This window comes from Amphiprion ocellaris, chromosome 20 (assembly GCF_022539595.1).
Source record: "Amphiprion ocellaris isolate individual 3 ecotype Okinawa chromosome 20, ASM2253959v1, whole genome shotgun sequence".
Taxonomy (NCBI): domain Eukaryota; kingdom Metazoa; phylum Chordata; class Actinopteri; family Pomacentridae; genus Amphiprion; species Amphiprion ocellaris.
The window spans coordinates 6,926,038-6,941,677 of record NC_072785.1 but is presented as its reverse complement, the minus strand read 5'-3'; the positions used below and the strand labels follow the sequence as shown (position 1 = coordinate 6,941,677).

At 39.8% G+C, this 15,640-nt stretch overlaps 1 protein-coding gene across 3 annotated transcripts; it reads left to right on the top strand.

The window, feature by feature from the left end:
• Window positions 1–63: 63 nt before the first annotated feature.
• Window positions 64–15,456, top strand: asxl2 (ASXL transcriptional regulator 2). 3 transcript variants are annotated; one of them, XM_055006098.1, is made up of 12 exons: window positions 64–222; window positions 2,491–2,573; window positions 3,539–3,647; window positions 3,957–4,098; window positions 5,532–5,650; window positions 6,682–6,802; window positions 7,168–7,227; window positions 7,963–8,123; window positions 8,369–8,465; window positions 8,615–8,720; window positions 9,343–10,066; window positions 10,865–15,456. In XM_055006098.1, exons 1-12 carry the CDS (start codon window positions 166–168, stop codon window positions 12,662–12,664), a joined length of 3,579 nt encoding a protein of 1,192 aa, XP_054862073.1. In that variant the 5' UTR covers window positions 64–165; the 3' UTR covers window positions 12,665–15,456. The 3 variants fall into 3 exon arrangements, with proteins under 3 accessions (XP_054862073.1, XP_023128166.1, XP_023128182.1); XM_023272398.3 differs by having other exon boundaries at window positions 7,144–7,227; XM_023272414.3 differs by lacking the exons at window positions 64–222; window positions 2,491–2,573; window positions 3,539–3,647; window positions 3,957–4,098 and adding an exon at window positions 4,182–4,813 and having other exon boundaries at window positions 7,144–7,227.
• The last annotated feature ends 184 nt before the right edge of the window (window positions 15,457–15,640 follow it).

Genomic DNA, 15,640 nt, shown 5'->3' with positions numbered 1-15,640 from the left:
CTTGGACTGACTGTTATATACAGTAAGATGACGTTTCCCTCCGCGGTCACATGACTCTTTACAGTAAGTCCAACATGGCAGACCGAGTGGATCTTACGCGGTAACTAAAGCAACATTTCAACTGAAACACACATTTCTGCACTACGCCGCAACAGGACGTCCACAATGAGGGAGAGACAGAAGAAAAAGAAGGGCAGGACGTGGGCGGAAGCCGCTAAAACGGTATTCTGTGTGTTTTTGTGTGCCGTCTCGTTGCGGTTGTTTTCCTTGAACGCTCCCACTTTGTACAACTGTGTTTATGAGTTCATGACCTGCTGCCTGAAATGTTGCGTACAGCGCGCAAGGCCTGTGTTGACGGTTAGGAGCGCCGCTGTCACTTTAGCCGCGTTAGCCCGCTCCGTGTTTCACCTCCTGGCCACGAATACCAGCAAAATTAACCCACGTTATGTCCACACAAGCATGTCTCCTAACCTGCCGTGTGTGCTTTACCTCGACTCCACGGCTGACATGTCTCACACGAGCCTCAAGTCCCAGTAAAGTGAGGCGTGAAGTCAGTGCTGCGCGCTAGCCGGGTTAGCACTGAGCTAACTCCTGCTAAGTCCGTCAACAAGTTTGTGTGATTCCGTTTGCGGAGAAAACGCAATAATGCGCACAGTGGGCACAATAAACCGACTTGCTTTAACTCTGTAAAAGATGGCAAAGTGGATCCATTGCATGCCAACATTTGGAGGCGGTACAGAAAACAGCGCTGTCAGTGCAGCTAGCTGCCTAGCTTAGCATGCTAATGAGTAGAAAATGTCAAAACTCCCTGCAGCATTTCCAGAATCAAATTATATGGCTTGAGTGGATATAATGCATATACATTCCCTGTGATTTCACCTACCTCCTAAATCATGGACACAACACCTGTAATCATGCGATAGTTTTGTTAGGCATAAAACTAATAAATAATAATATATTTTAAAAAAGGACACAAAAATGACAAAAAGTTGCTCAAAGGAAGTATAACTCAATGAATAACTGGGTAGTGCCAGCTGCATATGCTGTAGTGGATAGTCTTAGTAAAGGAATAAACTTTGAGATAATTCTGCATTCTTTCTTTATTCTTAATTGTCTTTGTCCAATTTGCATTTTATGTTGTACATTTCTATTGCTTAAGTGGATGTAATGTATATTATAGTATTGTAGAGGATAATGTATATCCATTCGTTCTGATATTACCTCCTTCATCATGGACACAACACCTGTAACCATGCGATAGTTTTGTTAAGCAAAGCTAAGTAAATGATTAAAGAGACAAAAAAAAAAAATGACAGCTTAAAGTTGCTCCAATGAATTGTAGCTTAATGAATAACTGTGTAGTGGCAGCTGCATAGGCTGTAGTGGTTAGTTTATTAAAGGAAGAAACTTTTACATCTTCCACAGATGTTTCTGTATTTTTTCTCCATTCTTAGTTGTTTTTTAAATTTGCATTGTATTTAGTTCAATTCACGAAATTTGCAGTTCAAGTTTCATATTGAGTGACCTGTAATTTTCTCAAGACAGCATATATTGCATATCATGCTGGCTAGTGACACATTAATTACACGTTAGATGCAGCAAATAGTTTGTTCACATAACTTAGCAAGCACAAAGCATTAGTTTCTAAATGCCCATGAAGTTCTATTTCACTGCTAACTTCATATAATAGGTGAAGGGATGCAGGGATGTTTGAGAAGCTGTCACAAAATACACAATTTACAAGCAAAATTTAATCCAAAGATTGTCATCTCTACACCAAGTGTTGTTTTTTTGCAGTGAAAGTTTCTGTAATAATATATTAATGTGAGATTCAGCTGTCTAAAGAGCTTGCTCATGTTAAATAGCTGGCCACCTCTGTAGATAATAAATTGCTACACACTAAACACCCACAAAGTTCAGTTTCATAGCTTACTTGACACAATAGTGAAAGTAATGCAAAGATTTCTACACAATGTATGAGCAAAATTAAGTTTGGTCAGCTCAACACCAGATGTTATTTTGAGGTCAAAGTTTCTGTAATAATACTGTGCTGTGAGATGCATTTGTTGAACACAATCTGCTTGCAGCCAGCATTTACATTTGTGTGTTAATGCTAAGTGTTTAAGATCACACTGCATTCCTTGTTCATGTCATAACATATGGTAGGGTTTGCATCAATGACAGCATCCCAGCCATATGTGAAAGTTAGAGGGTAGTAGTTAACCACCTGTTATTCATTGTCAGCCTGGTCCACATGGACAGTGGACCAAAATCATGCAATATCTACATTTAATAGTCGACAAGCTGGAGAGATTGTAAAATGTTTGTGATCTTGATTATTTTAACAATAGTTTCCACTACTTAAACAAAGGGAAAGTCAAGGGAATTTCGGCTTTTTAGAAATTTGTCAGAAAATCTAAGCAGATCAAATCTCAAGCTGCACTATAAGTGCATTCATTTTTTTCAGTAATTGTTATTTTATTATTATAGGTTTTGGAGAAGTACCCCAATACGCCTATGAGCCATAAAGAGATCCTGCAGGTGATCCAAAGAGAAAGGCTTAAGGAAATAAGGTAAGCATGTTCCTGGTGTTTGTACCTTTACAACCGCAAATACACCTCAGATAGGAGACATTTTCACCATAAAGGCATGACAGCTTTCTCCCCTCAGTCCTCAATTTCTCATGTCATGTACTTTTCTTGTTCACATAGTCGCACTATTTTACCCAATTAATAACTGTTTCATTTCTTTTTGTTTCATTGTCACTGTTCTCATCCAGAAGGTAAGAAAAAGCTAGCCCCCCTGCCCCCACCCCTTATCTTAACAAACTCACTGCGATGCCATTTTTGTTTGGATTTACCTTTCTGCATGTTATTAACAATAACATGTCTTAGGTTCAGTTGCATAAAACTCAATGTTATTACTTAGATTCATAGTTTCGACTTTGTACAGCCACCTGTTGCATAAGAATTATTATATTTTCCTTGTTGTTTTTCAGTAATTATGTCAATTAATGAGGCAAGATATCTGGAAAACAAAGCAATTTAATGCAGTCTTTACTAGTGTAAAAGTGACAGATTTTTCTCCAACGCATTGTTTGTATTATCACTCTACTCTGGTTACTGTAAGTTACATGTTACACTGTGTAAAGTAGCCCAAATGGAAGTTGACAGAAAATGATGCTTGATTTGCTTCGTAAGTCTGATTTGTTTGCATGAAGTTGGACTGAACTAGCAAGGATTTTTATGCAACAGATATTTTTTTTCTGTCAGACTAGTTTGATCAGATAATGTCAGGCTTCTGCAGTGACTCGATCAGCTCTGCATCAAATTTATGCAACTGATTCCTCATAAAACACAGAGCAAATTTCCTCCCAAGCCGTACTGATGCAAATCTGAACCTGAACTCACACACGTCCTCCTGATGCATGATAGCAGTTTCTGCTCAGATATCAGACCAGCCTTTGCCCTTCTTTTTCCCAGCTGTCTGATTTATTGTGGAACAGATGTGTAATCTGCATTTTTCTCTCGTGATCCAGTGGAACCTCGCCGCTGGCATGTCTGAATGCAATGTTGCACACTAACTCTCGTGGTGAGGAAGGAATCTTCTACAAAGTTCCGGGCAGAATGGGAGTCTACACATTAAAGGTCAGTTTAATACAAAACAACTTTCATTACTCAGAACGTAGAGCTGAAAAAGTTGAAATGATGAAGTTATTTGCTAACTTTGGTGGCATCTGGACACAGTGAAATATGCAGACGCTAGAGAAGGTAGCATCATGACAGGCCAATAAAAGAAAAACATGAACAGGCAACTTTTAAATTCTGTGTATGAAGAATGAGTGTGATGTGACTGTATATCCTGGAGAGTTTTTTATTTCCTTTTTATCTCTGCTTGGCTGTTCCTCATCTCTGTCTAAAAACTAATATGCAGTATGTGCTCTATTTTTCATGTAGAAGGACATCTCAGATGTGGTGAAGGAGCTGTCGGAGGAGGGCTCCGAGGAGAGCAGTGATAATCTCTCGGACTCCCGAAGCTCAGAAAACAACGGCAGTGCCATCACTCAAGAGGGCAGAAGAGGAAGGTGGTTGCGAAGAGGTACTGTGCGCTGCGTACGGGTTTACTAATAATAGTTTGTACATCACTACATGAGCAGAATGCACAAAAGCAGGAACGCAGTCATCACTGATACATCTGTGGTTTCCCCACCTTGACAAGTCAGAATATTTTCTGTGAACAAGACAAAAAAAAAATAATAATAAATCAACATTTGCAGACTGGTTTACAGTCAGGGCCTATTGGGACATCTAATGGAACTGAAGCATCTTTTATTCAATGTGTACTTCCCTTATTGTAAGCGATTATTTTAGCTTGGCTTATATTATGTGTCATCGTTTAGTCAAGCTTAATTTTGCATGCTAAGTACTTTGCTAAAATATGTTATTACTGCCTTAAAGAGCACCTTTTAATGGCAAACTCTCCTTTTAAAATTAAAAATAGGGACCTTTTTCTTTTTGCAGTGTCATCTCTGCTGTTCAACAATGATTGATTAAGCCCTCAACATTCTTTTCAAAACTTCATAACGCAATAACTATATAACCATTCTTGTTAGCTGATTGGTTACCTTCCACTTTTATGTCAATAGAAGTCAACGCCCCCTTTTCAGATGTTGTTAAAAGTCTTTGCGGAAACACAGGAAGGCAGCAGAAGTCGCAGTAGACAACACAAACTTTACCACAAACATCGATCAACTCATCTGATCACTAAAATATTACTGGAATACACTGAGCACCAAACATGATGATAGCAAAAGGTGGGTTTTTGTCTTTAAACAGACATGGTTTGTCCGTTATATCTTCCAGGTTGTGGTCACATATCACAGCAGTTTTTGCTCTTTCAACTGTCTTTGTGGCTTTGTGTGTGGACTGTGCACCTGATTGATGCTGATTGCAGTGCATAATCGGAGAATGAGCTTTTCATCAAGTGCCAATTATTTTGTTTTCCTCAGGTTGTGCTCTCACTGACTCTCTATTTCTCTATGCCACTTGAAATATTTTAAGTGTACTGTTAAAACAGGAAACTGTATTTTCTCAGTGTGACCCGTGACCACTTCCTCATTATGCACAAGTTAGAGACTGCCAAGCAAATAACCTTGGTTTACAGCTGAGTAGGAGGACTGCAATATTGTATTATTTTTGAACTAATCAATGCAAAGAAACCACAAAGTCAAATGTAAATTAAGTAGCACTGAAAAAGAAACAAGTCAAACTGCTGTGGTGTGTAGAGAAGGTGTTTTATCAGACATTGAGAAACAGACAGCAGAGAGAGAGGGGATGTTCTAAACTAAATTCCTCTAGAGATGTTCAGCCCATGTTTAGTAATGTGATAGTTGAGCAAGTTAATGTAATCTGCGTCTTTGTGCACGGTATTGCTTTCAGTTTCTACTAAAAAATAGCATAATGTGATAGTCTGTGCACCACCCTCAGGAAATGTATTTTGTCACATCTATTTCGTGCTTTTGTGTTTCATAGTTCCCTCCAAGCTGCAGTCGCAGCCGTCGTCTCCGCAGCCTCGATGCTCGTCACCTTCTGTCCCCACCAGTAAGCTCATCTCTCCCTCGCAGAAACACAGCAAGAAAGCTTTGAAACAGGTACTGGAAACACACTCTCTATTTCTTCTTTTTTGTCTTTGCCTGCATATAAGTTGTTGCTTAGTGTAGTTAATGCACCACTGTTTGTGGAAGTACTCGTCTCAGACGTAACAGGAGTTCCTGCCACACCCTTCCACTGAGATAAGCTGTTACAAATCCCTGCCACTCCACTCTGCAACACACAAATACATAATTGTTAAGAATATTAATGTATTCATGTATTTTTTTTTTTGCATTAATATATCAAACATGAAGTTTTTAAAGTACATGTCCACTCTTTAAATAAGGTCAGTCTGTTGGGTGTTTTCATAATTCACTGTATTTATCAAAGCCTTTTCCCTGTGTTGTTGTCATGCAGCATGTACATAGGTCATGCTGGTATTTCTGCAGACGTTCTTCTTTACCATGTCCAACATCTTGTACTGATTACTTAAACAATGAGGCGTCAGGAGAAAATAACTGTCTATAGCTGTTTTTTACAGTATTAATGTTCTCATAATAATCCGCCCATTCAACATTTTCCTATTGGCTGTTTTGTGCCTTTTGTGTTCCATTTATTAGACTTCATTTGATTGCACAGATTGTAATTCACTCCATCTGTGCTGGTGTGGAATTTTCAGCTCCCTTGACCAATATTTTATTCATTTATTGGGCGAAGGTAACACTAGAAGACAGCGATTTGGCTAAAATATTAGAGCTGGGAACAAGTATTGTGCATTATTTTTCTGTTAATTCCTATATCCTTCAATCAGCTAAAACCAAGGAGAAGGCAATCAGTGGACTTTATTTGCATTGCTTCTTTAAGCTGTTGACATTGTGTTTGTGAGGTGATCATATTTCCTAACAGAAGAGATGATTTATACTCATGTTATGCAAGCTTTGTTTCATTGCCGGTTGTTATTTAGCTGTTATTTAACCAGGCAATTAGTCCTGGGGGTGCAGTTGCAGGAAAACTGAGGGTTACACATAATCACACTCTCTTCTTCTTATACTGCTGGCTATTTATTTCTTCTTATTTTGCTCGTTTTTAGGCCTTGAAGCAGCAGCAGCAGAGAAACCAGCGCAGACAGGGGGGAATGCCAACCGCCTCCAGCCCAAGACTGCTTCTGAAGACCATCAAAGATATGGCTGATAACATTACAACAACGACTGGTACGTGGAAGCTATTATATTGGAAAATCATATTAGCAGCTGCACTCTGGGTTTATGTAACATGTCTACATGCAGCTCAGAGAACCGAGGTGTGATTTCACTGTGATTGGATATTTCACTCATGTTGATATTACACACAGTTTTGGAGATAAATGACTTGAAATTGATGCAGTTCTTGGATATTGTCCTGTTATTGTGGGTTTTCATAACCAGACAACAAAAGGTGCTCTATCAGCATCGTCATACAAACATGACTCATAGAATTGGCAGCATTAAAGTGGAAACTGAAGCTGTCAGATCTCAGTCCTGTAATTCCTCCGAGTCTTTTTTTTCTCCTTCAGCTCCTCTCCCTCTGTCCAAAACAGACTTATGCCATCAAATTGTACCCAGGAAGGTTTCCCAGAGGTCTGGTCGTCTCAGTGCAGGTAAATAAGACGGATGATTTCATTTAATCGGGTTGGGAAATCTTCAAGCATAACGCCGGTGATGTTTCATAGAAAAATGATAAGAATTATGTGTGTTGCCATAGCCTCATAGAGCATATTCTTTTTTTTCCTGCAGACCTCCATTGTGGTCCAGAAACTATTACAAACCACTTCTTATTTTAATTTGAGTCTTTTCCACCCATACCACCATGGTGCTGTAAATACTCATTAGTGAACCACAGCTGTAATCATCCGCAACTGAAAGCAATCCCAAACGAATGCGCTGTTTACTATATACTATTTGAATAATATTTTCCAAAAACTGCAGTGTCTATCTGTTTAACAACCTTTTCTAGCTTTCTGACCTATTTTAAAATATTTATCTTTATGTTTAGTAGCATTGAGCTCCTGGTTTTGTCAGAAAGTAATGAGAAAACATTGCTGGTTTTGGTCTTATCATGGGATTTGTTTACAGTAAGAAACTTTTGGCTTTAAATAATCTTGACAAGTGGCTGCAAATTTATATAGTTCCTGCTGGCCTTGCCTAGATTTAGATAGAGTTAACTGCATTTATTTTTTCTGGATATCTGAAAGTAAGTGAAGTGGTCCGACCTAAGCAGATCGTGTTAAGAAGTAAAACAAATTATATGGCTAAGTTTGAAACTAAAACATCAGTTGTGTTTTGCTTCGCAGAATCTGTCTTGTCTTACATCTATTTCTTGTTTTGTACTACAGGGCAGATAAAACGTACCAAGTGTAAAATAGATGTGGAGACTCCGGACTCTATTTTGGTCAACACCAACCTGCGAGCAATCATCAATAAGCACACCTTCTCCGTCTTGCCTCCAGACTGTCAACAGAGGCTGCTCAAACTTCTTCCTGAAGTTGACCGCCAGGTTCGCCTTAAGATTATGCATGCTCATACATCTTTTGGATTTTATATCATTAGACTCTCTGAGTGGTATATTACTGCATGAAAGTTCTGTCACAAAATAATTGGGTAGTTTTTATGAATGCAGAAAATCTTTAAGTATTTATTTACTGATTTTAGATGTTCAGCTCAACATCATATACAAAATGCAATGTACTGATGCAGTGTTTGTCATGGTTTTAGTTGTAACATTGTGCCTCCTCTCCCCAGGCTTGCTTGGACGGCCTTCTGAAGGTCACTAGCTCTGCCTTAAACAATGAGTTCTTCACATCAGCAGCACAGTCCTGGAAAGAGAGACTAGCTGAAGGTCAGTTCAGTAGCTTTTCCAATTGATAGTAACCGCTTTCATTTCACATTTAAAGTAGAGTTATATCACCAAGGTTCAGTGTGAATGCACAGAACAAGCATAGCGTAATTTTATTTATTTTTTTAATTATGTAACTTTCTCCTTTGCAGGGGAATTCACACCCGAGTTGCAGCTCAGAATGCGGCAGGAAATTGAGAAGGAAAAGAAAGTTGAGCACTGGAAGGAGGCCTTCTTCGAAAGCTATTATGGGGAAAAGTAGGTTTTTGTAATTTTTGATAATTTCTCGATTCACTCATCCAATTTTGGAGGATTTGGAAGGCATATTTTTCGAATGCAAACAGACAGTTCATTTCATATGAACTTCTCAGTACCTGTAGTACGTACAAACAGTAAATTGCAGTGTTACTTTTCTCAAGAATTTTGTGTTCTTCATGTTGTTAAGAAGACTGAACATCTAGTTATATAAATGCATCACTATCAAACTGTTTAATGAGATTATTTAGGGTTTTATAATGATTCAAAATACAATGTGAACAATATCCTCATCTCATGAGTCAAAATTTAGAGATATGTCTTATTATTTAAAAAAAAATACACATCTCAGCATGTCAAAATAATTACAAATGAATGAATGAAGTACCAAAAACTACACCATGTTTTTTTCTGCGATCTGTAGAACAATATTAGCAATTACGGTGTTGTTTTTATTATGTATGAGTCATTGTCACACTCAAAGCTCTTCACGTGTGTTCTTAATTCCTTTAAAAGCTCAGTGTTTTTTGAATCCTTGTATTGCATTCAAGAAAAGAAAACACTTGATTCATGAATGTATTTCTTTGTGTGTCATTCTGCCCCTCTCTGCTTCCTTTCTGTACAGTTCGGGGCTCAGCTATGAGGAATCCAAAGAGCTGACAAAGGCTGATCTGAATCAGGAGTCTGCCAGGCCTCATTCCCTCCCTCATCAAACAGGGCCTGTCGCTCAAGCGCTGGAGGAAACCAAGTGCACCAAGGACAGCAGTCAGACTAATGCTGCTGCTAAAGACATGAAGCCAAGTCAGGCATCATCACAGGAGCCTCGGAAGCCACTGCATGCTCACAAAGAGTCCGTCTCAACCCCAGAGCCCATGAAGACTCGGCGCTCACAGTATGCTGAGGATCGTAGGCTGAACACCGCTGCACAAACACCTGCAGTGAGAGCACCAGAGGTTGGCAGACCGACTGAATGGGGTGCGGCATGTCCACTGCCTGAAAAGGAGCGTAAAGAGGACATGAAAGAGGAGAAAACTGAACTCCCTCAGTCGCCCGTGAAGAAAAGCCCTCCACCAAAGGCTGGTCCAGAGTCAAAGGAGGATCAGCCCCTGAGTGCAGTTAAACCTGCAGTGGAGAGCGAAGAGGTCAACGCTGAGCCCAGTGGCCCCTCAGAACCACTGAAGAGGAAATCTCTCAGTGAGACAGAGGGTGAACTGACACCAGAGAAAAGACCCCGAATGTCCTCAGTGTCGTCAGTGTCTTCAGTCTCCTCTGTATCTCCGTCTCCATCATCCATATCCAGCCCTGCTACACCAAGTCCATCAACAAATCAGAGGGTTCCACCGCTAAAGGTAGGAATACATCAGGGATATTTAGGGTTGATACCGATGCCAATTCCTGGTAATCAAGAAAAGCCGATAACTGATATTTGAACCAATATCCATTGAATGTAATTATTTTAACAGCATGTGACAGCAGAGAATCTGTCGTTAATAACTAGGCTTTGTCATTAATAAGGTGACTATAACTGAATATGTAGAATAGAAATAGGAGTGTTTAAATTAGGATGCTCTCCTCTGTTCATATGGGATCGATTGAAATTGAGCCTTAGCCACTCAATGTGAGAGTAGCTACTGGTTTGTGGGTGGGAGAAGGCCAAACATCGGCACTAATTGGCCGGGCTGATAATCGGTCTGATTTGTTTTCATGGGCTCTGACAACTTTATAACTTGTTCCTTTGCATACGACAACAGCTGTAGTTAGCTTGGTTTCACAACAGTTAGAGTGAAATCCCCTAGCAACCCAAGGTCATGGTAAAATGTGTCAATGTGAACCGTGTATAGAAATTTCTCAAGCATCTCTGACAGTATGATCTCTATACTGAACATATATTTTAATCTATGCTTTGCGTGTTCCAAAGAGTCTTAGCTTCCTTGGTAAAGAGAGAAAAACGTACCAAGTGTAAAATAGATGTGGAGTGTGGGTTTTGAAACTGTGAGGAAGTGACAACGTAATGCAAAAGTTGTGTGCTTCTTATGTATTCTTGAGAAATCTTTCATTTAATTTCAACAGTGGATCTGTTTCTCATTCATTAAGATCTGCATATTTCAAAGTAATTCCTAAATATCAAATTATTTTTCACTTTGCAGATCCCAGTGTCACGAATTCTTCCCGTTCCCGTGTCACCAAGCCAGAGCTCACCAAGGACTCCCCTTCCTGCCCCACTCAGCAGCCCGGGCCGAACCGGTGCTCGCACTTTGGCTGACATCAAAGCCAAAGCTCAGCTTGCCCGAGCACAGAGAGCAGCAGCAGCTGCAGTATCATCTGCATCCAAGGGAGCGGTGCCAGGACCAGGACCAGGGGGAGGCAGTGGTGAGCAGACACAGCCCTCACCAAGCCCCAGCCCAACATCCCCTCAGGCGTCAGCCAGATTTGCAGCCACCAGCAGTAACAGCAGCCACAGCAGTACACCTTCTCCTCGCCCAGTGGACTGTTTTGGTCAGCTTAGCCCAAACCAATGTCAAACTTCTTATTTGAGCAAAAGTCATTCTGCTGGTACAGGATCCCATAGTATCCAAAAGAGCTCAAATGCAGCACAGCCGTTATCTGTGCATGCTATGAAGGAGCAGGAAATCCCATCAGCTGCTGGATCATCAGTCAGAACCAGCTCCTGCATCCCTGCAAACAACCCGCTGGTCACTCAGCTTCTGCAGGGCAAAGAGGTTCCACTGGAGCAGATCCTTCCAAAACCGCTGTCTAAGGTGGAGGTGAAGATGTCAAACTTGCCCTCTGGTAGTAAAAGTAAGACACCACATTCTGCCGAGCACAGGGCTGATAAGCAGATGTCCCAGCAGTTCAGTGCAGCGGGACGAGTTTTCTCAGAATACACGAAACATCACAGGGAACTTCCTGATAAAGAAACACAGGAGCAGATCCTACAGGCTCTCATGCAGAGGAAAGTCCAACAGGGCCAGCCTTACCGAGGTCTGGGGCCTCAGCCCCCTCAGTACAAAATGCATCCACTGATGCACACAGAAGAGCGTCTGGACCAGTCCAGGATCTCTGTAGGCTTTTTGGGTAGAAAGAGGATGCCTAGGCCGGCCATGACGGGACATTACCTGCTCAATGTGTCCACGTATGGAAGAGGACCAGAGAGCAAAAGACTGCACCTGTCCGTCATCCCCAACACGTCTGTATCCGGTTTAAAAAGGGAAAGCACAGATGGAGACGAGGTGGCTAAGGAGGAAGAACCAGCCAGGAAAGTTTTCTCATCTGTTTCTGGGGTGAAAATGGAGCAGCATGGATGTTCGGTAACCAAGTCTGACGACGTAGCGAGCTTTCAGCGTTGCTCCAGCGTAAAGACTGAGCCTGGATCAGAGGACAATGCAGGTGGTAGTGAAAACAGCAGCAGCATCAGTGCGACAGCCAAAGACACCAGCCCTTTCTCTCAGTCACACCGAAGGCACCTCGAACTCTGCAATAGTAATCAAGGAAACTCTGAGCCATATCTTACCCACGTGGACCCCAGTCACCAGCGGCCGACTGCCTTTCAAACCCAGAGAACACTCGATAATCAGGAACCTGTGGTAGCTTCATGCTACGGCGGCACCATCAGCATGTCTGTACCTCACACTTTGAACCATGGCACTGCAGGCAGCAGCTCTTCCACGTCCTCGTCAGAGGCCGATGGCGGCGGCGTCCACGGGAGCGTCATGTCTTTCTCAGTGACGGTCACCACCATACCCGCTGGTCATGCGTTAGACCACGGCAACCAGGGCGAACCTTCACCTGAACAGTCATTCATCGAAGGCTCCAATATGGAGGACGTCCAATCTAAATGCTACTGCCGACTAAAGGCCATGATCATGTGCAAAGGGTGCGGAGCCTTTTGCCACGATGACTGTATTGGCCCCTCGAAACTGTGCGTCTCGTGTTTAGTGGTACGGTGATATGAAATTAATAATAACTGCGGAATCTCCTGGTTTGATTTGCATTTGAGGCACAAAGCAGCTCATTTAGAATCAATACAGAAAGAGATGAAGCGTTAGTTGTACTTCAGACAAAACAGCCAGCATCTGGTCGCTGTTGGAAAGGCAAGGATTTACACTGGATGGTCTTGTTTTTCCATCAACTTCTAAGAAAAGTTGTTTTGTGCAATTTTGTGTAGTAGAAAATGCCAATCCGTTTTCAATCAGATCAGTAGTCTGTCAGATGTGAGAGAAATCTAAAATCTGACAGTGTTTGCACTCAGCTAGATTAGTGTGATATATTTTTTTAAATATATATGTGCGTGTGTGTGTGTGTGTGTGTAGTTTTTAAAAAAGGAGGGAAAATGAATGTTGCTATTTTTTTAGAACATAATGACTGTTGTTGTGCTTTAGACTGACACTTTTTATTACTGGGCCTAATCAGTTATGGTTTAAAGGCAAAAAAAGGATGCTGATGATAATCATTGGTTGTAGAGTACCTCCTATTTGGCATTTATGCACACGTGGCAGGGAAGTGCAACTTACAGTAACTATTTTATATATTAAACTGTACATTTATTACTGAACACTCTCAGATTTAAGAACTAGAAAGAACATGTATAGTTTTAGTAAGAAAATATAAAATGATTTTTGAATGATACTTTATAAAAATCAACTCATGAGGATTGCACATCACATCATTTCTTTTTGACTTACAGTTAAGGGGGCGAAGCACTTGAAAACCACCTGGATATAAGGTAGTAACTGTGTACAGCACTTAAATTCAAACATAGGGAAAAGAAGAATCATTTATATATAAAATGCTTATATATAAATATAAATATATATATATATATTCCTTTTGGCAACTGAGATCTTTTCCATTTCATGTAAAGGTCTTACGCCACTTCCTACTGTGTAAACCCACATTTTCTCCACAAAAAGCTGGTTTGTAGATAAAGTCTCCCTCGAAGTGGGGTGTCTCATGCTTGTATTTCTGTATAGGTAGATCAGCAGTGGCAAACTTAAAAAAAAAAACAAACACTCAAGGCAAGGGGAGAAAATGAAGACTTTTTTTTTGTTTGTTTTTTCACTGTAAATACTTGCTCATTCATGGTATTCGCCTAGATGTAGAAATAATATAATTTTATTCATGCAGAACACCTTGCTTGAGCATATCCGGCTTTCATTTGTGACAAAATAATTTTTACTGTGGAAAAAAAATAGAGAAGAACAGTCAATTATGCTAGAACGCTAAATGCCGTATCGTAGAATGATTCAGCATAGCGTGTGTCGGTTGTGCAAAATTATTTGGAGGTACAGTAGGTCACCGATTAATGGATGAGTGCAGCACTTCACATTAAAATGGCTTTTTTTTCCTGGTAATTGAGAGTTTTTCTGCATAGTATCATGGTATGAATGATTGTAAACCCAAAATAATATTGTTGATATAATGCACAATAGTGTGGATATGTGATACACAGCACACTTGTGGTGTAAAAACTGTTGTTACAACCTTTTGTAATCACGTTCTGATGATGTAAACACAATAGTAGTGCTTTCTTTACCACAGATTAAAATGTAAAAAAGGCCAGTGTGAAGTGTTACCTCAACTGGTTATTCGAGTGTTTATGCTGGTTACACAAAAAAAAAAAAAAAAAAAAAAGATGCATCAATTATATTTTGGAGTCTCCTGGCAACACAAAATAGGCCTGTTTTATAGCAATTGTTTCCAAGGTAATATGCCAAAGTCACCTTAAAGAAAACAAGAATAATCAGAAGTTGTTTTTAATGTCTGACTAGTTAATCAAAGTAATATATTTTAATTAATATATTTTAATATAAAAGATCTATTTGCTAGTTGTTTTTGACAAATCAACAGGGTATTTACTATAATAATATATTGGCTGTCCGTTTTTTTTTCCTATAATTTTGTTTAGACTGGACAGACCACCATACAGAATAACTTGACTTTGTAACTCAAATTGCCCAGGTATCTGATATTCTGTATGGCCCAGGTTTTACAATCCATCCGTTGGTCTATATATTTCCATGAAAATGTTGTAATGTGTGTATCCTTTTAGTTTGTCTGCATTTGTGTCATTACTTTATAAAAAAATGAAAATGTACGTTCTTAAAACACCTTTTTTTTTTTTTTTTTTTTTTTTAAAGTTAGTGGATTAATCCGAGTCCATTCTTAAATGTGTTTCTTATTAAATTGGGTTTTGTGTCTTGTGGAAATTAGGGTTAGCATCTGGAAGGGTTCCCACATATTTAGCATTGACACTTCACTAAAACTGGTTTACCAGTATTTGATTTTGTTAGCACAGATTTAATGTACCCCTCCGTGAATATTTAGGTTTTATTTGGTTGAATGTGATGTTAGAATGCTGTATTTACTCATGTAGAGGTGGGGACTGGATTGCACTGCAAAAAGTATAGCAAAACCATTCAATCACAACCCTAAAGGCAGCTGAAATCTTTGTTAATAAGGACTGAAACATGAATCGGGCAGCAGTCCCCACTATTACTAATGTAACTTGATGTGCGTTTAGAAGAGCAGTTGGGGGGTGGGGAGGGGAGGGTTTGTGGGCAATCACCACCGTTTTTAAAAAATGTCATGTTTGGCACTAGATGAATTTGTTTATGTCTGTGTCCTTTTGTCTCCATTTAAACTCTGGGTGAATGTAATATAGTAATCAGCACTTGTAAACAAAGTGTATTTTATCAAAAGTTATAGACTATTATGAATAAAGAATGAAAAGGAAAAACTGCATGTGTGTTGGTTTCTGTACTGATGCTTAGCTCAAAGAGGGGGATGCTTTAACCCTCTAAACCTCAAAATGTTGAGGTTTAAAATCCATGTTTCCTTTAAAAAAAACTGCCAAAATGACACCATTTATCACAGTGAGAAACTATATGAACAGAAAGACTTTTCAACTTCCCATCGGTGTAGGA

Bases quoted from the DNA above. Each gene is read 5' to 3' on its own strand.
- asxl2 (XM_023272398.3), top strand. From the start codon at position 166: ATGAGGGAGAGACAGAAGAAAAAGAAGGGCAGGACGTGGGCGGAAGCC. The intron at 8,124-8,368 runs GTTCGCCTTAAG...TCCTCTCCCCAG, and splicing joins TTCCTGAAGTTGACCGCCAG to GCTTGCTTGGACGGCCTTCT. The intron at 10,067-10,864 runs GTAGGAATACAT...TTCACTTTGCAG, and splicing joins AGAGGGTTCCACCGCTAAAG to ATCCCAGTGTCACGAATTCT.